The 22,944-nt window shown below is 38.3% G+C and overlaps 1 protein-coding gene and 1 long non-coding RNA gene across 2 annotated transcripts in view; one reads left to right on the top strand and one right to left on the bottom strand.

The window, feature by feature from the left end:
• LOC120523981 (relaxin receptor 2-like) overlaps positions 1-17,095 on the bottom strand; it is a 345,306-nt gene extending 328,211 nt beyond the window's left edge. Inside the window, exon 1 of the mRNA XM_039745737.1 lies at positions 16,355-17,095. Coding sequence (XP_039601671.1) covers positions 16,355-16,445 — 91 coding nt within the window. The 5' untranslated portion in view covers positions 16,446-17,095. The remainder of the gene's footprint in view (positions 1-16,354) is intronic.
• On the top strand, positions 16,281-17,577 carry LOC120523982. Its single transcript, XR_005632731.1, has 2 exons — positions 16,281-16,399; positions 17,074-17,577. It is a non-coding gene; the product is annotated as an uncharacterized LOC120523982 (long non-coding RNA).
• Positions 17,578-22,944: the final 5,367 nt, after the last annotated feature.

Below are 22,944 nucleotides of genomic sequence, written 5' to 3'. Positions count from 1 at the left end.
TTCAAATAAAACTTGGAGTGTTAAAAAATTTGTCAAAATGACAACAATAAGGGTGAAAAATTTAAATATCTGATTCAGATGTTTCAATGAATAACTGATGCTTCATCATCAATCACAAGCAGTTTGAAGATCTGCTAGTGAGGCTGGTGGAAGTCACAAGGATGGTGGCATTTAAGTAGGTCGTCGAGAATTTTCTTTGTAACTACAGAGCACCAAAACTATGTCCGGCTGGTTGACAACATGCTTCAAGCATACAAAACGAAGAAGTGCAACGTGTTCTTAAAAATTCATTTTGTGCATTCACGCTTGGACTTCTTCCCTACTAATCTTAATGCAGACAGTGATGAACATGATGATTCTCAGTGACTGAAAAGTGGAATCCATCAGCGCTGGTAGGCAACCGTGGTTGTACTTAAGCAGGAAACATCAGATGGCGAGTATAAAAATGAAAAAAGCAGCAAAACATTTTTAGCTCAATTGAACGATGTGTCACCATCATTAACCTATTAGACACGCCAAGTTCAATGAAAGTTAATTTTCCATCTTCTCCAAATTCCTATGTGATACACAGTGAATCTGAAATTATATTTGTCTTTACCTTGAAGCTGTCTATCATAATCACCACAGATTTTTAAGAAAGCAAAACTCTTCGAAAAATGTGTTGTCCAGTGTTAACTCGCTGTAATGTAGCTCTGATATACCGAAACAAGGACCATCCCTAATCACAGAATTACAAGACTGCAAGTTCTCCTGGCATAGAGCATAAAGTCACCTCATGCCATATTGTTAAACTGAGTCTAAAGACAAGCAGAAAGTTGATGCAAAGATGGGACAAAGTGCGATTGTGCTGCTTGGGGGATTAGCAAACAGATGACACAAATGCCTATTAAGGAAGAGCCAGAGCCACAGCAGGTTTTTGGTTTCAATCTGTTTTCTTTCTGCTCATCCCATTGTGAGTCTATGTCTTAATGTGTCATGTGGCATTTTTTTTTCCAAGGAACTAATTCTATAATAAACAGTTGAAAAGTGGAAGGTTTTCTTAGCCAACTGGACTACAGATCAATACGATATTTGTGCATACCTAATCTTAAAAGCCTGTGCTGGGACTCTCATAAAATTTAGTATTCAAAACATGAAAATCTCTAATGGATGGGAGTTGATTTAATGTCTCATCTTAGAAAAAGGCTCGGCTAAACAGCAGAGTGTCATGGCTTAAAGTTTGTGGGGGTGGCAGTTGTTGGATGGGGTCAAGTTAATATTTATGTACAGTATTATGAAGAAAGAGCTCAGCCAATGATGGCACGGATCCCAGCTCTGCATTGTCTTTCAGCCATCTGAAGACAAGACTTGTCCTTACTTAGCTCTTGAGTTCTGAGAAGTCTGACAAGTTCATCAAGCAGATATATTGTGGCTGCAAATAATGTCACAAATGGAAGCCTTAGAGAACACAGCTGATAATGCTAAAAAAGCAGAATGCTGCCATTCATCAGAACACATGGGGACCATTAATATTATCACTGACTACAGCTATAAAGATTTTGATTGAATGAAAGATAAGAATGGTATGAAAAACTAAAGAAAAGCAAAACGGTGGATATGTCAAGGGTTTAATCAGAACAATGAAGTATCGTATGAAATGGCAAATACTGACTTCTCAAAACCCAAAAATCTGTCTAAGATCTGAAACACCAGCTTATGCTGAAAGTGGCTCCTGTTTTATATTCCTTCTGAGGCTGTTTATTTTATTCCTCTGAGTTAATCACTTGACCAAAGTGTATCACGTTATCATATGTGAAGAGAAAATCCAATTTTGATTTTAAGTAAGGCCTGAAGCACTTTCTCACTCACATTATTTCTTTACTTTAGATATTACCTTTCTCTTTAAGATCGGAAATGTCCTGCATGCAAAACACTTACTAAGTGAATATCAAGTACACTGCCTAAATATAAAAAGAATAAGTTCTGAACCAAAAAACATTGAATTTTGTACAAGTTATAAGACATACAACATACATTATTACTCAGTATCCAAGATCATCTATTATTAACTACTGTATCTTGAGCAGTATACTGTATACTAGCCGAAGTACTTGACATAGCCCAGATATATTTGTGTAATGAATTAAAGTAAGAAAGCAAATATTTCTAACAGAGTGTAACTGCAGATCGTAGTACCTATGAGTTCAGTCACGTAACGCCCCAACATCATGAAATGCCCTCAACGTCAGTCATGAAACACCCATCACATTATGCTATGGTTAAGATTAGGATTGTAGAAGGGTTATCTGACTCAAAGGGCGTTTGGTGACTGACATTGTGGGCATTACCTGATCGACGACATAGGCATTGCAGACGGCAGTTAGACCTATCTCAATATTTCTATGGTTTTTAAATGTTGGCCCCTTTGACATTCAAATGCCGTATCAATTGCCCTACTTGTAGGCCCTCCAACCTGCAGGGAAAAACCTGGGGGTTGGTGGCAGAATTGGCACTCCAGCCACCATAAAACAATCTCACACTGCTCCATTCCATCTGAACTAGTGAGGTGCTGAGGTGTCAGCCGTTGTATGGCTGCACTCGGGTCATAATCTGGGATCCTGAGTTGATTTGTCATGTGGTGGGTGCAGCAATGCATGTATCAGGGCATGCTCCTAGCCTCTCTCATCCATTACCTACGCTACCCATCTGATAAATGTCAATTTCTCTGCTCTCATCAGTCGAGAATTTGCTCTTTTTGTGTATGATTACAGTCCAAAATTGCAGTTCGGTTGGAATCATGAAAACTGCTTCTTTGCATTTCCTGAGTTAGTGTGGTTTCATGAATAAACATTTAATCACACATTAATGAACTGGATGGCTTGCTAAATAATTGAATTCATGGACTGTGGAAAGCATCTACAGTGAGGGGGCTGGGGGGAAATTGTGGTTCTCGTACATCAGTGAAGGTCTCCATATAAATATGAGGAGACAGCACCAGAGGTGGTATTCGATAATGTGATAGATGATTCAAAGGCCTGCAGAGGGCTGGCACCCTGCCCGGGGTTTGTTTCCTGCCTTGCGCCCTGTCTTGGCTGGGATTGGCTCCAGGAGACCTCGTGACCCTGTAGTTAGGATATAGCGGGTTGGATAATGGGTAGGAGAGTGATTCATAGGCGATTCATTCAATGTTGATTTAAAAATGCTACAAATCATGATGCTGTATTGGTATCAAAGCCTAAATTTATAATGGCCTTAATATAAAGAGGGCTTAACAAATGCCTACCATCAAAAACTAAAAAATATCCTAAAACTGCCCTTGGTCATTATCGTTCTGTAATATAATCTAAACAGCAACTCAGCAAAAAACCAATGCATTTTATTTTGTTTTATCAAGGCTATTCGATATATATATATATACTATATATATATATATATATATATATATATATATATTCTATATGCAGATTTACAACAACGCTGTGTTTTTTTTTTCAAAAACGTAAGGTTTTACTTTAATAAAAATGTACTATTGTCAGTTCATCTGAGTTATTGTCACATGTACACAGGGCAATGAAACTACTTGTCTGGTAGTCCGAATCTCTCTCTATTGGTTATGTCTAATATCCATCCACCCATCAATTTTATAAACTCTCTTATAACATCACAAAATAATGGGTAGTGATGAGCTAATCAGATGAGCTTTCTTTCTCATACAGTTTTTCCGAAATTGATAATAAAAAGTTTTGCTTGTAACTTTGCAGCCACAGAACTTAGTAAAAAGGGTGTTTTGGAGTACTATAAATTTTCTAGGGGAGTTGAAAGAAAGAAGCATAGCTGCTTAAGAACTTGGCAACACCATATACCCCTTTTGGGCCTGTACTTCTCAGGAAAGGAGTACACTAAACAGGGTAAACTGCCTTTTGTCAATGCAACATGGCTAAAAGCAAATTACGATGAGACAAAAAGACATACAGTATTCTTAGAGAATAGCTGTTATCCATCGATGCAATTAAATTGAAATCCAAATTAGTTGCAAAGAAAACACTGTACTTGCGAACATAGATCTCTCTTTGTCCAGTACAAAGCAGAAAATAGTGTCCTCCCATCAGCCCAACACACTCCTGCTGCATGTTGGGAACTATAGTTCCACTGGGTTTTTGGTTGCCCCATGTACCAATACTCTACCACCACCCCGCCATTGCAACCCCTCTCCCTGATATTTCATATATTTTATATTTTAGGTTGGAGCAATGGCAATGGACATGCAAAATTGTGTAAAAATTGGTTCAGTAATTTTTCTGCAATTGGCAAACAAATAGACAGATAAACAGCTTACAATTTTCCTTATATACATATTGTCACAGTTCCTTCCTCCTTGTGTTATTCTGGCCATGTGCACAGGAAAACCCTAAGAAAATAGTCAAGGATCTACTAAAACCTTGAAGCATGCTTGTCAGATACATTCCAGGATGTGGTCAAGTCACTTCCAGGAAGGTTATTGAAAGTCAGATTAAAAAAATCTCCTCAGTGATGTTCAAAAGAGAAATCAAGTCTCCTCCTCCTCAAGTCTGATAACCAGAGAATAATGAAAATAAAATGGCCACTTAGGAGAAGAGAAGGAAATTATCATCTGTCTACAGTCAAAAAAATGAACTCCCCTCTATGGAAGGTGTGTAGTAAGCATGAGTAGATAACGGCCTATAAAGAACAAGAGTGAGACTGTTCAAGGGACATTTGTGGACGCTCTCACAGAGAATTCCATTGATTTATTTATAAGCAGCTGGGAAAGTGGGTGGCACAGTAAGGAGACCTGGGTTCGCTTCCCAAATCCTCCCTGCATGGAGTTTGCATGTTCTCCTTGTGGGTTTCCTCTGGGTGCTCTGGTTTCAGTTCACAGCCCAAAGACATGCAGGGTAGGTGCATTGGTGATCCTAAATTGTGCTTGGTGTGTGTGGGCTGGCACTCTGCCCAGGGTTTGTTTCTGCTTTGCGCTCAGTGCTGGCTGGGTTTGGCTCTAGCAGACCCCTGTGACCCTGTGTTAGGATATAGCGGGTTGGACACTGACTGACAGCTGGGAAGGCTACTACTCTTAATGTAGACTAAACTTTTCCAGTTGGTCGAAGCACCCCTAAGTGGCTATAATATGAAACAGAACAAAAATAATTCTGTATAGTATATAGATTTATAAGGTCATTATTGCCACATATATAGAATAGAGTGAAGTTCCCACTTGCATGTGCTAATCAAAATGTACACCAACACTTAGTGAGATTAGAGAGAATATGAACTTTACCTCGGGAGTTCCCTGTTTCTTAATACACGTGCTTTACAAAATAAAAAAAATATATATTGTAAAAGTGAACTGAATAGAGATCAGCATTCTAGGGAAAATGTGACAGTTTACTAGACAACAATGCAATGTAATTTTAATCACATGAGTGCTACAAAATCCATTCCCAAACTTGTTGAATTCAACTCTTCTAATGGTGTGTTCAGTGGTTTAATGTCTGCCTTTGTTTCTTAACCTAGCACTAATAATTATCAGGCTTGGAACTGTTTTATTTTATCTATGGAGAATGAACTTATCAATGCTTAATTTGGTTAATTATGCCAATCAACTGATAACATTGATTATGTATATAGTGTACTGCACAATGCCTCAGTATTAGTGATGACTCCTGTGTATTCATCCAAGTCCAAATTAGTTTGTTTCATTCATAAGTAAAAAAAATGAAAGTCGCTAGTTGAAAATTAATTGAAATTCAGTTGAAAAAAAAAATTATTGGGTTTTATGTGCTTGTTTGTTTCTGCCGTTTGCCATAAATCAACATTGCTATGACAAAAAAACCTCCTGTATATGCAGTACAGTGAGTAAAGCTAAACAAATAAAAGCAAAAGGATTTATTACAAAGAAGAACCTGCTACAGAAGGCTGTGAATAGCATTAAAGACACAACAAAAGCAGAACACAATAAACCTGCACACTTCTCATGACCTGATTTGCCAAGGGTTCAAGCTCTGAATTTCAGAGAGTGTAGTTCAGGGGTCCTCAGTCACAGTCCTGGAGGGCTGCAGTGGCTGCAGGTTTTTACTCTAACCCAATTACTTAATAAGAAGCACTTACTGCTCAAGTAACACTTCTGCTTCATTTTAGTTGTCTTACTCGTCAAGATTTTGAACTCTTATTGCTTATTTTAGTCTTAAACAGCTGTATTCTTGGTTTTTAATTGATCCTAATTAGCAATAACATGCACATGACAAAAGACTTTCTCCATTTAGCGTGTTACCATTTACACCTCTGTGTATTTATCACGCACTATTGGGTTTAATTAAATACATAGAAGGGAAGTGAAGAGAAAAAAGTGAAGGACTGAGAATTACTCATCCATTTTAGCCTTCAAATCATTTGGATGACATCCTTAGAAAGGGGAAGAAAATCTAGGATATGAGAATAACCTGACATAACAGAGTTAAAGCACTAACAAGTCATGAAATTAAATTATTGTCAAGAACTGCTGTCTAATTAAGCAACTGGGTTAGAACACTGTGGACCTCCAGGACTGTGACTGAGGACCCCTGGTGTAGTTGGTCCACTTGTCTTCCTAGTCATCTGTCTCTGCTCATTCCGTCCACCTTCTCTACGTTTTCTGGCCTGTCTTCCTCCTGCCAGCCAAGCATTGGTCAACACTAAATCTATGAGCATCCTTATGGATGAGAAACTCCCTTAAGTATCCCATACCTCAATTCTATAGTCAGGAATGGGTAGGGAACTCCTGTGGTCAAGCTGAGGTGTCCCTAAAGTCATTCACCTAACGTTTTAGGCCACAGTTAGGTTACCTGTCCATTAGATTATGAGGGGAATCAAATTGCGTATAAGTTCATGGGTGTCCCTTATCAACTTGGGGTGGGGCTTCTATTTTGACTCTTTCATGTTTCACCACTCACTCATATACTGTAGTTATTTATCCCCCAAGAATAACTATCTCTTGGGCACCATCCGTAACACATGACAATAACACCCCATTGTAGCTGGTGTTGCATTGTCAGTGGCGATTAGTGATTACCAGTGCATACATCACTAGGGCATGCTACAGCCCCACTCCTGTGCAATTTAAATACTGTGTATATGAAGGACTGGGACAGTGGTAAGCATTATTGTCATCTTAAATTGGAATAAGTGGTTATAGAAGTGTAATGGCAGGTATTTAGAACTGTACTTCTGTCTGTCCCACATGTCTCTGTCACCCTCTTTCTTAGCAGTTATTTCCACTGATTTTCTAACTCTCTACCCAAGTCCTACTTATGCCACACAGTCCTCGACAGTCCATTTCTCTTCTCCAGCACAGGATCAATTCCCTTGTCACCACCACTGGTAATATCGTAAAATCCTTAACATTTTTTATGATACGTTTTGGAAAATATCTCTTAATAATTTGATACTCCTTGAGTGCTCTTCATTGAGGTGTAATGGGTCATCTGACATCAAGAACTGGATCCCATTCATCTAACCAGTGAGTAACTAGATATACAGTGGCAGTTAATGTGAAGGGCTCTGGCTATGCCTGTCTTTTTGTCAGCCTTTTGCCTATTCACTCTCATTCCCACCTTCTTGGTTCAGTCATGGGCTGTCGTCCAAGGCTCACAGGGCAGAAACGTGGGTGGGCACAAGTGGGGGGGATTATCTTTTTACTTATGTATTTTAAAACGTTATCATTAATTGTTTAGCCCTGTTTGACTTGATTATCTTCAGTATAAATGTGACCAAAGTAACAGTGGATTCTTTAAAAACTGGGATGTCAGCACATACAGGGGTTCATGCTGGTGCTCTCCAGTTCCATCCACCTGGGCTCATTGGACAGCCTGGATATTAATGATTAGCTTCCCATCTGGATGAATGAAAGCAATATAAAAAGATAGGAAAAGGTTCATTTGATGAGATTTAATGATAACTTTATTTATATAGCACCTTGTCATACATATACATGCAACTCAAGGTGCTTTCCAAAGATTAATCAACAGAAACAATAAAGACATACCAGTTACAGGACTATTATCATCAATTAATATTACCATAATTTTTAATAAATTGAAGTATACTAAATAGAATTTCCCCTTGGGATTAATAAAGTATCTATCTATCTATTTATCTATCTAGAAAATCAACCTGGGCATTGTTAAACAAAATTTAAACACTAAACCTGCAAAACAAACCTTCACTCTTATCAGAAACAGGTTCATGCTGTTTTCTAAATAAAAGCCTTATACATAAAGATGGCAAGAGAACAACCTGATCTGATTTACATATATATATAGAAATAAATATATATACAGTTGTCACACATGTGTGAATAGGAGCCAGCTGAAGGGCTTGGAGAATAATGATAACATTCCTGCCCAGGGGGTGGCAGGGTACACTAACGCTCTTTCTAAGTTCCCTGCAGACCATTCCCGGGAAATCCCACCAGGAACCACTGCCTTGACTCGAGACACGCCACTTCCAGTCCTGGCCCCGAGGACGACATCACTTCCTTCAGACTTCCTATAAAGCCTCACTCCCTTCCTCTGGAACTCAGTCCTGTTTTGGACTCTGTCTTGTAAACTTTACTTGCTTTCAACTTTTACTTTTTGCAGCCAGAATACAGATTATACAGGTGGCTGCCCCAAACCTTTGCCATGTCTCATGTCTCTTCTTGTCACACAGTATATATTTACATTTATGAATCTTTGATTTGATTGATTTATGAAGTGAACTCTTAAGAAAACTGACACTGTACTTTCAGATTGATTTGAATGCATTTATTATATTTTTATCCTCCTGGCCATCTGACCTTACCTTGTGTTGTTATTTATTCTTTAAAATTATTGCTCATTTTTAATTGTTTTCTTTTCTTGTAACTTTCTTTTGGTCATCTTGTAAAGACTTTGTATGAAAATGTGATATACAAATAAATATTGTTGCTGTTGCCATTTCAATGTGATTAGTTCTATCCTGCAGCCAACATAATTAATTGACTTCTGTTTTTTGCCGTTTTTTTATACACAACCCCATATTGTGGCGATCTTAGACTCATTTTAGGATTTTGAAAACCTTAAAGCTTTACTTCATTAATATTTTTTTCCTTCAAGCCTCCCTTTTCTGGCACACTTATTTCCTTCTCTGTTTATTGTGTGTGTGTCTGCGGTGGGTTGGCACCCTGCCCAGGATTGGTTCCTGCCTTGTGCCCTGTGTTGGCTGGGATTGGCTCCGGCAGACCCCCGTGACCCTGTATTCGGATTCAGCAGGTTAGAAAATGGATGGATGGATGGATGTTTATTGTGTGTTGTTTTCACCATAGATGATTTTGCACCTTTCATTGTTAATATAGTTCTTGACAATCTCTGAGATTATTTTATTGTATTTTAAGTTGGTTGTACCTTTTGCAAGTGGGTAAACACAAAGCTGTGACCCAAAAGTGTCACTCTTTACAAGACAGCTACACGGTGACACACATATTGGAAGCAGAAACCCTTCAAAGCTGTTGTGTGCTTCTCAGATGCAGCTGAGGACCTTCCAGGTCAACCGGTGCAGTAATGAAGTCCATCCATCCATCCATTTTCTAACCCGCTGAATCCGAATACAGGGTCACGGGGGTCTGCTGGAGCCAATCCCAGCCAACACAGGGCACAAGGCAGGAACCAATCCTGGGCAGGGTGCCAACCCACCGCAGGACACACACAAACACACCAAGCACACACTAGGGCCAATTTAGAATCGCCAATCCACCTAACCTGCATGTCTTTGGATTGTGGGAGGAAACCAGAGCGCCCGGAGGAAACCCACGCAGACACGGGGAGAACATGCAAACTCCACGCAGGGAGGACCCGGGAAGCAAACCCGGGTCTCCTAACTGCGAGGCAGCAGCGCTACCACTGCGCCACCGTGCCGCCCAGTAATGAAGTCACTTCTCTGAATCCTCACAGCTAAGTTAGTACAGTCTGCCTTAGTTTAGTGAATAAATGAATGACAAAAGTGCTGTTGATCTGTCAGCCTGCCCAACATGGGAAACTTTACTTCTTGAGCTCTTTCGGTTTCAACAACATCAACAACATATTCATCCAAATGTTGTAGCTCAAAGTGCTTTACAAGATGAAGAAAGATAGGTTCATAAAAAAATAAAAATATAAAAATAAGATTAGGCAATACTAAATAACAAAGAATAAAGTAAGGTCCGATGACCAGAAGGACAGAAAAAACAAACAAACAAAAAAAAACTCCAAAGGGCTAGAGAAAAAATAGATAAATCTGCAGGGGTCCTGAGGCCACTTGAGCACCCAGCCTTCACTAGGCATTCTACCCGACATAAATGATCTCAATCAGTCCTCATGGTTTTAGGCTTCACGTGAAAGAATTTCATGATGATGGTCATGTGGACATCTGGCCTTCAATCCATCAATGTAAGGATTGCATGGTGCTTTGATCAGGCAATGATGGCGCAGATCGCCACCACAGAAAAAACGAAAACAGAACAGCAGAGAAAAGTAGGAATTAGTACGGATTGCAGAGCCATGATAAAAATGGTAATTCAATGCATAAACAGTATATCAGGGTTACACTTAAATGTAGCTATGATAAAACCATGTTAAAATAATTAGTTTTTAGCAGTTTTTTAATATGCTCCAACCTATTAGCCTAGCAAATTTTTATCGATAAGATATTCCAGATTTGAGGTGCACCGACTCACTACTTCTTTTAAGTTTAGCTCTTGGATTTACAGCATAAGCAGACACTTACTTGAAGAGCTAAGGTTACGATCTGGAGTGTAAGGTGAAAGGCATTCTGAAATATATGATGGAGTGAGATTATTTAAGGCTTTGTAAACCATAAGCAGTATTTTAAAGTCAGTTCTAAATGGCAAAGGTAACCAATATAGTGACATCAAAACTGGAGAGATGTGCTCGGGTTTTCTTTTCCTAGTTAAGATTCTAGCAGCTGCATTCTGCATTAGCTGCAACTGATTGATATCTTTCTTAGCTTGTCCTGACAGGAGTGTGTTACAGTAATCTACTCGACTAAAAACAAAAGCGTGAACTAATTTTTCAACATCTTGCAAAGTTATAAGAGATAACGTTTGCCATATTTCTTAAGTGGAAAAATGCTGTCCTGTTAATCTGATTAACGTATGATTTAAAATTCAGGTCAGAGTCATTTCTAATACCCTCACTATATCCATTTTTGCCAATAACTAAGATTTCTGTTTTCTCCTTCTTTAGTTTGAGAAAGTTACTATTCATACACTCAGTATCACAAGTAAGGCATTGGGTCAGTGAACCAAGAGAGTCGGGGTCATCAGGCGCCATTGATAAATATAGCTGTGTGTCATCAGCATAGCTGTGGTAGCTCACGTTATGTCTGGCCTAATGGAAGCATGGAGATCGAAAAGGGCAGTGGACCCAGGATAGATCTTTGTGGAACACAAAACAGAATATCATGTGTCTTTGAGTATAATTACCACAACTAACAAAGGACCTGTTAAGTAAAACTAAAACCACTTCAAGACACTGCCAGAGAGGCCCACCTGCTGACTAAGGCAATTTATAAGAACATTGTGATCAATGGTATCAAATGCTGCACTCAGATCTAGGAGGATGAGAACAGTAAGCTTATATTTTCTGTCCTGTTCTCTGTCGCATAGAGGAATAACAAGGACAGAGTCTGCAATGAGATTAGTGAAATATTTCAGATTTATTTGGTTGGCTTTTGCTTTTAGTTTCCTCTGCTCTAACTAGCAGATAGTGCAGTAAGAGGGCTGAGCTGCAGTTTTGAAGTGACACATAAAATAGGCTCCATTAATTGTGATCAAAATGCACTGAGATGAGTGAAGCTTTTGTGGAAGACATTGTCAGTGTAGCAGAGCTGGTGTACAGTATCTGGTACAAAGCACTGCATTCTACAAGGCCGTTCAAAAAAATCAGACTTCAGTCAACGTTTTAAAATCACTTTATGACACTGTTCTATAAATAGACATACTTCCAGCACAACATGCATTGTCTTTAATGCAGCATGACTGCACAGCCCTGTTTTGTCACTTTTCTTCAGTTTTACTGTATGTCTGTGTCCTTCAATGTTGTTAATCCTATTCATATGAATTTGCAAGAAAGCACAGCTAGGCCAAAAGAAGCAGGATGACTGCGTTGTGTTACTCTCACCTCTGTTTATTTTTGGCATACCATTAACTTTCACGTTTTTTTCCTTTCTCACATAGTGTGTCCGCAGTGAGCCAAACTAAATGAAAAGTTAGAAAATGGATTGATGGATGGTCAGTGGGTCAAATAAAATTCCATAACCTATGTCTCTGTTGAGTGATGGCAAATGCACGCATGAATACTGAAACATACTTCTGATTATTAACCAATAATCAATTCCCTCACTACTGCATACATAACAAAAAAATAAAAGTGAATGAGTTTACACTGACTCAAGTACAACATTAATGACTCTCAGTTGGATCGTCAAGCAAACTAAATACGATTTTGAGGTGTGAAATGTGATAAAATGACCTGACACTTGCACATCCTGGGGGTGGAAGACTGGCAGTTAGCGTTGTCAAGATTAAAGTGTAAAATAATAACCTCTAGAGGGCAGTACTAGCGCGCAGGTCCGACAGTCCCGGCAGATCGGCCAAACGAGAAAGGTGCCTAACATAACTTTATCCAGGTAGCAGCAGGTGGCTATGGACTAGTCTGTTTTTGGTTATTAAAGAAAAATAGTACTCTGCTTTGACACTTCTGTTGTTTATTTTAAAGAATTATGTTCTTTAATAAAGCCCAATAATATACATGTATGTATCCTGAAATACTGAATCCAAACCTAAAGCTAAAGATTTAAAAAAAGTCGAAGACTTTAGGAGTAGATAGACTTTAGGAGTAGATAGATAGATAGATAGATAGATAGATAGATAGATAGATAGATGGTGGTCCAGATCTAATTATGCAGATCCAGATCGTCTGGATGACTTTGATTTATGCAGGATCGATTCGAGTTCAGAGTGAAGACGATCCTTCATGTCGTCAGTTCGCACACTTATCGATGGTCCGGGATTTTTCGGGTGATTTTCTATGTAATAAACTTAATAAGTTATAGCGTAATGAAAATTGCATAATTAGATCTGGACCACCCTATAGATAGATATGGACTAGTCTCTAATAGTTACAGCTCCCACGGCTTAAATAGAATTAGTGGAGTATTGCATTTAATGTAATATACTATGAAAATATACCGTTATCATTGTGTGTGTGTGTGTGTGTGTGTGTGTGACTCCGCGTGCCCTCCACAATGGTGGAGTAATTCTAACACAGTCTACGGATAGACTGTGATTTCCGTTTTGTTGCGAGTGTAGCGGTGTAGCAGTCACTAATGAGAGCATACAAATAAAATAAATAACAGTTGACTGTCTGGACACACGAGCTCTCAATGTCTCCATGTGCAAACTTTTAACGGCTCTTCATAAACTCCCATAATGTCTATGCATGCTGTAACTATAGCTTCAGATACGAGGTGCTCGGGATATTAGATTTGTTACGGTAATAGAAACACACATAAATGATTAAAAAAAAAGTCCATAACAGCTGTTTTTTACAGAAATTGAAAACTATAACTATCAGATTTTTTAAATGTACTGAGCAAATATGACGCCTTTTTCGGTATGAATTACCTTTTGCTTGTTACTATTCAGCTATCCGGCCGGAGTCTCTCCAGGACAACACTGGGCGGGCTGCCACTTTATGTCGGGGCACAGCGATGCTCACACTCACTGTTTGCAGCCTTATGCAGTTATTAAGATGCGTAGCAATATTTTTAAAGTTTCCAGTTCTCCAGACTACTGTACAGTGATCTACATAAATCCATGACTTACTATAAAAAAGCTTTTATTTCAATTGAGTTAGGACTGATAATGATATAATGATCAGTGACAAGCCGTTAATTTTAAACAATTGTACGCCTTCTTTGTCAATGTATATTTCACATACGGCAAGCTACTGTACATTGCACGTTTCACTTTGCTACGAAATTATTAATATATTATATGTTCATTTTAAAGACATTAAACTAAGATGAAAAGTTTAGCATTTAACATTTGCGCATACGTTTAATAGTTAATATTATGTGCTTGCGTTTTATTTGTCGTCACACGTTACGCTATATCAGCTTTGTTATTATTACTTTTGTCACTTTTTGCAAATTTAAACCTGCATTCAGCTTTCAGTCGCATGCCTTTCTTTTTCTTTAAAAGCCTACACTATTAAAAGTAAAGTTGCCAAGGTGGTTCTGCAGAGTGATGCCACAGCAGAACCATTTTTCGTTCCCAAAAGAGCCACCTATATGAAGGTTCCAGAAAAAGCCTTTATTTATTTTGATCAGTAACCATTTCCATAATTAAACATGAATAGTTGATAACAGATTTGTAAAATACCACTGATTTTAAAAGGACTCTCGCTGCAGCTTCAGGTTGAGCTCAGCTTTCCTTGATCTGTTGGTTTCCTGCTAGGTAGCCTTTCACGGATTACAGATTTCTGTTTTGTGCGCATATTAGGAACTTTTTCAAAGTCCAAAGAATCTTTCCCAGAGTAAAATGTTTCTTTGTGAAGCGATGCTTCTACAAGGAACTACACAAACCAGTAAAGTACATTAAAGAATCAGTACTGGTCAGCGTGCATTTGAACCTATATCTATTAACAGACTTCAGATATTATTTAGCTTTATATACCGTTTTATCCCGTTTTATTAAGAAGATGTTATTTCCTCACCTCATTACAAACTATTCATATTTATTATTAAACATTTAACTGATGTAATATTGATATATTTAAACGTAGTTATGTTTTAGTAGCTTGTCTTGTATATTTAAAAGCAACTTTAACGCTTTTACAGTTTACGGTATTGATAGTACTTTTTATTGCTTATATTTATTTCGTTGTATTTCACGTTGTGCTTAATATGTCATCGTTTGCAGTCTTTTAACTTTACTTTGAAAATATTCACCCCGTAATTGAGTTACTCACATTTGTTTCTAAACTAAAACACATTTTCCCAAAGATGAGCGAGTCCCGTGATTGTTACCATTGCACAAATCCCATCAGCGCTCTGTGAGACTCACAATCTTGCCGCGAGCGTTAAGCGCGTCCTGCTGGTCTTTGCGGTTAGCTTTAGCCGCCCGGTTTTACTTTCCCTCTCCAGGCTTGTGCGAACCGTCCACTTTGATTTGTCTCACTTCTCAAAGTATAAACCGTGCCCAGCAGCCCAGATCGGAGATAAGTCAAAGTTGTCGGAACATTGTGTATAACTCGCTTGTCTCTTAGCCCTTGAGTCGATGAGGTAATTCAGCTAAATGGTAAACAAATTCGCTACATCTTCTTCACTCATTCTATCACTGATAACGCGTTGAATTTTCTAAATACAGTCAATAAATATTTAGAGAACACTACACTCGTAGAAACTACCGCTGTTTAACTTAAGACGTATTGTTCAAGCAAATATACTCGTATATATATTTGTTAAGCAGCCACCTATTTTGGAATCAACGACAGGCGTTAGAATACGGTGTGCTTTTTAACCCAAGCGTAAAATAAAGTTCAGACAAACTAATTCAAACAAGATACTACAGCTTTCTGAAATATCCCCAAATAAATGAAGAGCTCGGCATATTATCAGGTGTTCCACGCTCTTGCATCGGAAAGATTTCGACATGAAAGAAAGTGCAGAATCTTCTCCCGGAGACTGAAGTGAGCGCGGCTGCGGTGTTCTGAGAGACGTGAGAACACGGAGTATCCCCGGTGGGTGAGCTTTCCTCGCTTATGAAAATATTACGGCTCATGTCAGGCCAAATTCTCAAATTAAGCGTGAATTACGTTAGTGGTGCATCCAAGAATGACATGGAAAGTTAATTATTCTTCCAAGAGAACAAATAGTACCGACACAGAGAATACTTAATTATGTACAAACAAAACCGCTTTCCACTGCTCAAGAAGAGCAAGACATCACTACTTTGAAATCAAACAAAGCCAAAAAAAAATGATTTCCATAAAAAACATGATCAGTTGTTTCACCCGATAACTTTAATTACATCACAAAATTTCTTCAAATATAATGTTGAAATCACATTTAACGACACAGCTCTTACAAATAATAATAATAATAATAATAATAATAATAATAATAATTTGTCGCTCAGCATTAAAAATATTTCCTGCGAGCTTTCCTTTCATTCATCTCAAGCGCTCGTAAACACAGACTGCATCGAGAAAAGACAAATCTGCACCCCCAACCCCGTCTCCCCCCACCGCAACTTTTCATGCGTCTCGAACCAGACGGAGCCAGCGAATACCCTTGAAAATCTTACCTTGGATGTGTGATAAGGTAAAATGTAAAAGCAGGATCTTGACAGGTAGGTCGAGCACAAGGTGGAAGCCTCCTTGTACGTGCGATCCCATGGCTTGGCACCACTGCGGAGTTGCTTGGCGGTTCTGTCAATGAAGAGCGCGCGGCTAAGTGCTGGGCATGCTCACTCGCCGCAAAGTCTTCAGCTTAAAATGCAAGTTTTCTTTTAAAACGTAAATAGATAAATATTCTAATGCCTGATTTTTTTTAAAGCAACAACTCTCTATCATTAGATATACAATCGCAGCGGCGCAGCTGGTTTCCCTGCTGTCTCTTGCTTCGTGAACATCACTCTTCGCAAATCATCCCTGTGGTTGCCTGCTTCTTGATTGATTACGTATGAATGAATGAATGAATGTATATCTACAAATCTGGTTTAAGGTATCTAAAAATAAATAGGACAATTTTGCAAGTAACTGCGTTCAGGTTATGCTGTTGCATGATATTACAGCGTAAAGGGAAATACTGTTTAAAACATGGCGTTATTGTCAGACGTGCATTTAGTAAAACTTTTAAGTGAAGCAAGACTAATGATGTCTAGAATTACTTAAATAGAGTTCTTTTCCCCTCCCCTTCTGCTGGACTGTGCCAAAGCCGTAATCTTAACTAGTGTAGTGTTCCGATTTCATAAACATAAACCGCGTGTTCCGACTTCATAAATCGTGTGTTCTTGGATTTCAGGTGCACCAGAAGACAGCACTGTAAACGGATCAAAAATGTCCCCCGATGTCAGCATAGCGATAAGCAGTCCTGTACACGGAGCGCTCATTCCTCGGATTAAAGTCACGCACCGGGCGATGCGCTTCAAGCTGCCTTCTGATGATCGCCTTGCACAAGACGACTGCATCCAAACATGCGGCATTCTCCACTAAAGTGTCACCTACTGTATGTCATCATGAAAAAGGACTCAGGCGCAAGTCATCTGGAATTCCCGCACGCGACAACATCGAACCTTTCCGGGGTTTTCCTGGGCGAATGTGTCGTTTTTTCGGCTGTGCGGGGGACGGACTAACTTCTGGAACGCTCTTAAATGCTTCAGGCTGCATTAAAGTTATCGTGTGAAACAAAGACTTACTTGCTCAAAATAATAAAAAAATGCCTCACCTGGCACAGTCCACATTTAAATCAAGAATGTTTGGCACCTGGAGTAAGCAACACTACTTCAATTAAATGCAATGTTAAAAATAACTATGACTCATTATTTTTTCACACAGTTCTGTTTGTGCTGCCTTAAAAATGTAACGTTTCTGGGTGTCTAGCAGCTCCAAGTTATATAACTGTGAGGGTGGCACTTAATTAGGGTATAAATACATTTTCAGGTTTTCACCCTTGGAGCCGATGCTGTTGCCTAAATAAATGTTTAAATGTATCGATTATGTGTGTGTCAAATCACCTCCAGGATTGTTAAAGGAAGAGTCAAGCTTGATAGTTCTCTCTACTGAAGTAGAATGATTACATCCAACACAAAGTGCATATAATACACAGATAAGGTTGGTGTGGGTGGTGCTGCAGTTGCAAAAATCAGGCTCTGATATTTTGATTGGTCTTCTATATACATATATATACATATACAAATATATACATACATACATACAATATACATATGCATACATATATATGTACATACATACATATATATATATACATACATATATTCATATATATATATATACACATTATATATAGAGATTTTTCTCTTCATTCAGGACTTAAGAGCTTCAAATAATGAGACCACACTCTTCCCTCACCAACTTTTGTCATGGCAATCACTTTGTGGATTCCAGCATAACCAGTGTGTGAATACTCACTTGCATGACAGTGGTGCACGGAGCTGGAAGTCGTCTCTTTGCCACTGGGAACAAATCTTGTAAAAGACATCAGTCCATTAGGCTACAATACCCACACAGCACAATCACTCGCCCTGGGCAAAGTAGAAGTTGGCAATCGACTGAACAGCCTGACTTTCGACTATGGAGGAGAAATACACATGAGTGTGAGGAAAGAATGACAAAATATGAATCTGCAGGCACAGATGAGAATTACATTTGGGTCCAAGCACTGTGGAGTGGTGCACTCTTTCTGACTTACCTCATGCCAGACTAACCACTTCAAGTGCAAATCTGTGTATCTCACAATTGTAAAGTAATTTATGGTCTCTGTTGTAAAGTGTACTCTTCTGTTTAGCCCTTGCATTGCTGTCATTCCAGTTTGCTGACTCTCTCTGCATGCAGACGTCAACACTGCACAAAATAACAGCACAGCCATTTATTACAAACATTTAACATGAAACTCCACTTCACTTTCTTAGGTTATTATTATTACTTATTATTTTGGCTGACATATTAATCCAAGGTGACTTACATCATTAGGAACACAATTGGTTACATGTATTTATTACTCCAATTTGAGTAGAGCCAGGTGCAGTGACGGTCACACAGTGGCAGTAGCCAGATATGAATGCACCATCTCAGGGTTTGAGCTCCTTGGCTTTAACCACTAAGGCACAATGTTAAAGGACAAAAGGGCTGATGCTTGGGTCTCCATACTACACTTCTTCAACTAAATACCTCCTCTGTAGTAACTAGTACAATGATTTATCAAAAATGACCTTGTCTTTGGAAAATATGTTCTTTCTATCATTGAACAAAGAATAATATTTTCTTCTACTGCCAGGAGAAATAATTGTTTAAATGACTGCAAACAGACTGTGCCATTTAAATACATAAATTAGCTAATCATGGAATTCCACCATTATATCAATGTTAATCCTAAATGATGATTAATAAAAATGAACACACATCACTTTGTTACACATTTCTGCATTAAGCACCAGTCAGACACACTTTTTAAGTACAAAAGAATTATTTGAGCACAGACAGGTTAGTTGTCCTATAATGGCTGGACATTCATTTTTGGCCTTGTCATTTACAGTCCACTTCCTTAAGCACTAAGATATATTGGCCTTAAACAAGAGTCCAGATAAGCACTTGTGTTCATTAACTGTATATTCATGCCAGAGTTTACTCTATTATTTATAGTACAATGTCTGCCATTTGCTTTTATTATTATACCAGTCCTACTTAATCACATATTGTATATGTTAACTAAATTAAGTAAAGCACAGCAGAGACCATCCTTCCTGAGGATCCTTAGAAAAAACAACTTGAAGGAGAAGCTGCTGGTGTCCTTTTACCACTAATCCATTGAGAGTGTGCTGTCCTACTGCATGTCTACGTGCTGTGCCAGTAGCTCATTGGCAGACAGGATAGCCATTCAGAGGATCATAAACTCTGCCCAAAAAATTACTGGCTGTGCACTGCCCTCTTTGGAGGAACTCTTCAGGTCTTGTTGCCTCAACAGAGCATCCAAAAATCATGAAAAACCCTTCCCACTTTGGATATCACCTGTTTGAGTTGCTACCCTCTAGTAGGGGATTCAGGTCCATCCAACTGTGGACAAACAAATTTGAGAACAGTTTCTAACCCAGAGCCATATGAAAACTGAATACTACAACACATTTATAATGATTAACAATGACCAATATAACAGCAGTCACTCTTGCACTACAAGTACATGTTTACATTCTTTGCAAGTTTTATTATTTATTTCTATTATTGCACTCAATTCATATGTGCATTATACCTACTGTAAGTGCAATGTTTAGTTATTCTATTGTATTATATTACATTGCATTATATTATAATTTAATTATCCCCATTATATGTGAATGCACCTTAAGGATTGCTGCAATTTCATTGTACTAAGTGTAATGACAATAAAGAGCAATTTGAATCGGAATCTAATTCTGAACCAAAATATTCCTTTGAAGTAGTACTAGGGTGTTGTACCGTTTTAGCCATTATGAATGTATTGAGAAGTCAAACAAAATGACACTTTTTATTGGCTAACTAAAAAGATTACAATATGCAAGCTTTCAAGGCAACTCCGGGTTCTGACTTGCCTCGAAAGCTTGCATATTGTAATCTTTTCTGTTCGCCTTTGAAGTAAACAAGTGAAATCTTAGTTGTAGTTAATAAATAGTTCAATTCCCACATATTATTTTAAATCTGAACACTCTTTTGCTTTTTTCTTCTCAGGCTGTATATTAAAAGCCTGCCTTCTCAAGTGCATGGAACCAGTGATACTTGAAACCCAAGGAAATGTTGAAGTCTGTAACACCTCTGGATTCAATTCAAAGGTCTTTGCTCTTTAAAAACAGGACGGTTTACTCTGATAGACATCAACTATACACAGACTACAAAAGGTGATATATATGTACAATATATATATATATAAATATATATATATACAGTATATACACAGTATATATATATACTAGCAGAATACCCGCACTTCGCAGAGGAGAAGTAGTGTGTTAAAGAAGTTATGAAAAAGAAAAGAAAACATTTTAATAATAACGTAACATGATTGACAATGTAATTGTTTTGTCATTGTCATGAGTGTTGCTGGCATATATATATATATATATATACTGTATATATATATATATATATATATATATATATATATATATACACACACATACATGTGTACATACAGTATATACACACACACATATACTATGGGGTGCCAAACAGGCAAATACATTGATTTTCTGAATATATAAAGTCGGCGTCAGAATATATAAAGTCAAAACTTGAATATATAAAGTCATCGCTGGAATATATAAAGTGAAAACTTGAATATATAAAGTCAGCGTCAGAATATATAAAGTCAGCGCTGGAATATATAAAGTCAAAACCTGAATATATAAAGTCAGCGTTGGAATTTATAAAGTCATTCCTGATTATATAAAGTCAACATCGGAGTATATAAACTCACTCCTGAATACATAAAGTGAAAGTCAAAATCTATTGATTGCAATGACTCTGAACTGAACTAAGTTAACAAAAACGTATTCAGAAAAATAAATTAAAAAAACACTGTTCGGTTAATGTTTTGAAAATGATGCATGTGCCCTGCCCAGGATTGGTTCCTGCCTTGCGCCCAGTGTTGGCTGGGATTGGCTCCAGCAGACCCCCGTGACCCTGTGGTCAGATTCAACGGGTTGGGAAATGGATGGATATTCCAGGGCTGACTTTGTATATTCTGACTCTGACTTTATATATTCAAGATTTGACTTTATATATTCCAGCGCTTACTTTATATATTCCAAAATATTCCAACACCGTCTTTATATATTCAAGTTTTGACTTTATATATTCCAGCGCTGACTTTAATATTTCTGGCGACTAAATAGAACCTACTTATATCCAGATTCGAGCTATTGAGCCGTCGCCTGCCTGCCTGAATAAGTCACCCTCGCTTCTCTCTTACTTTTTTACCGTTCATTTAATCATGGCTAGTGGCGGAAAAATTATAAAATGGAAGTAGGATTACACTGAGGATGGCTTTACCAAAACAATTATTGATGGCGAATCGATTATTCATAAAGCTTCAATTGGTGATCTGTTTTTCTGTGTTAACCTCATATTTTTTCATACTTCTTCTCAAACGAAGGGGGTGCGAGGGTAAAATGAATCGGGAAGCGCCGATCAATGTAATCAGTGTACCAGGAAATCATGCATTGACAGAAGTTCCCCTTTGCTTGTAATGCAAAGTGTAATTAAATGCGTGATTTTTTAACGCGTTATGGAGCACATGCATCGAAGCTTCTCAGCTGTGCTTGTGCTAAGAAAAGGAAACATTTTAAAAATAACGTAACACGATTGTCAATGTAACCTTTTGTAAGTAGTGCCTGGAGGATTCAGTGTGGAGAAACTGTAGAGACAGCGTGTGTATTAACTTGTGGAGTTTTCTGTGAGTATTTGGTGACAGCGTCACAAAGTGGCGTTAGCTGTGGAGCTCAGCTCAGAGCGAAATGAGGTGAATGGAAGGGGAGATGATGACGTGACTCCTCCACTCGCCTTAACTGTCAATCCCCCAAAAACACAGTTTCTCGGAATTTGCATAAGCACACCCCTTCACCTGCAATTTTAACTTAGTTACAAAGTGATCAAAACTCTCGTTTATATCCTGCGCCCTCTCATGAAACTTGCACCCCGCATTACCCGTGGGCATGAGAAACGCCATTGGCAGCCTGTCTATGAACTTAATTTAAACTTTAGGTTTACACCAGGCTTTGTTTCCGAAGTAGCAGCACTCATGGATATGGTTGTATATGTCACTCGCTCGCTTCTTATTGTTTCGCTGCCTTCTCAATTATATAATGCATGTTTTCTTCAGCGTTTTTTGGAGCTCTTCCTGGTTTTCTACGCACGCGCTGACAGTCAGTTCACGTGATTACGTGGGAGGCGTGATGATGTCATACGAAACTCGGCCCCCCACGGCTTTCGAGCTCCACTCCATTACAGTATATGGAGAAAAATAGCTTCCAGTTATGACCATTACGCGGAGAATTTCAAAATGAAACGTGCCCAACTTTTTTAAGGAAGCTGTAAGGAATGAGCCTGCCAAATTTCAGCCTTCCACCCACACGGGAAGTTGGAGAATTAGTGATGAGTCAGTGAGGGCTTTGCCTTTTATTAGTAT

The sequence above is a fragment of the Polypterus senegalus genome, chromosome 2, assembly GCF_016835505.1.
Source record: "Polypterus senegalus isolate Bchr_013 chromosome 2, ASM1683550v1, whole genome shotgun sequence".
NCBI classification, from domain to species: Eukaryota; Metazoa; Chordata; class Cladistia; order Polypteriformes; family Polypteridae; genus Polypterus; species Polypterus senegalus.
The sequence above is the reverse complement of the archived record's forward strand: the minus strand, read 5'-3'. Positions and strand labels throughout refer to the sequence as shown.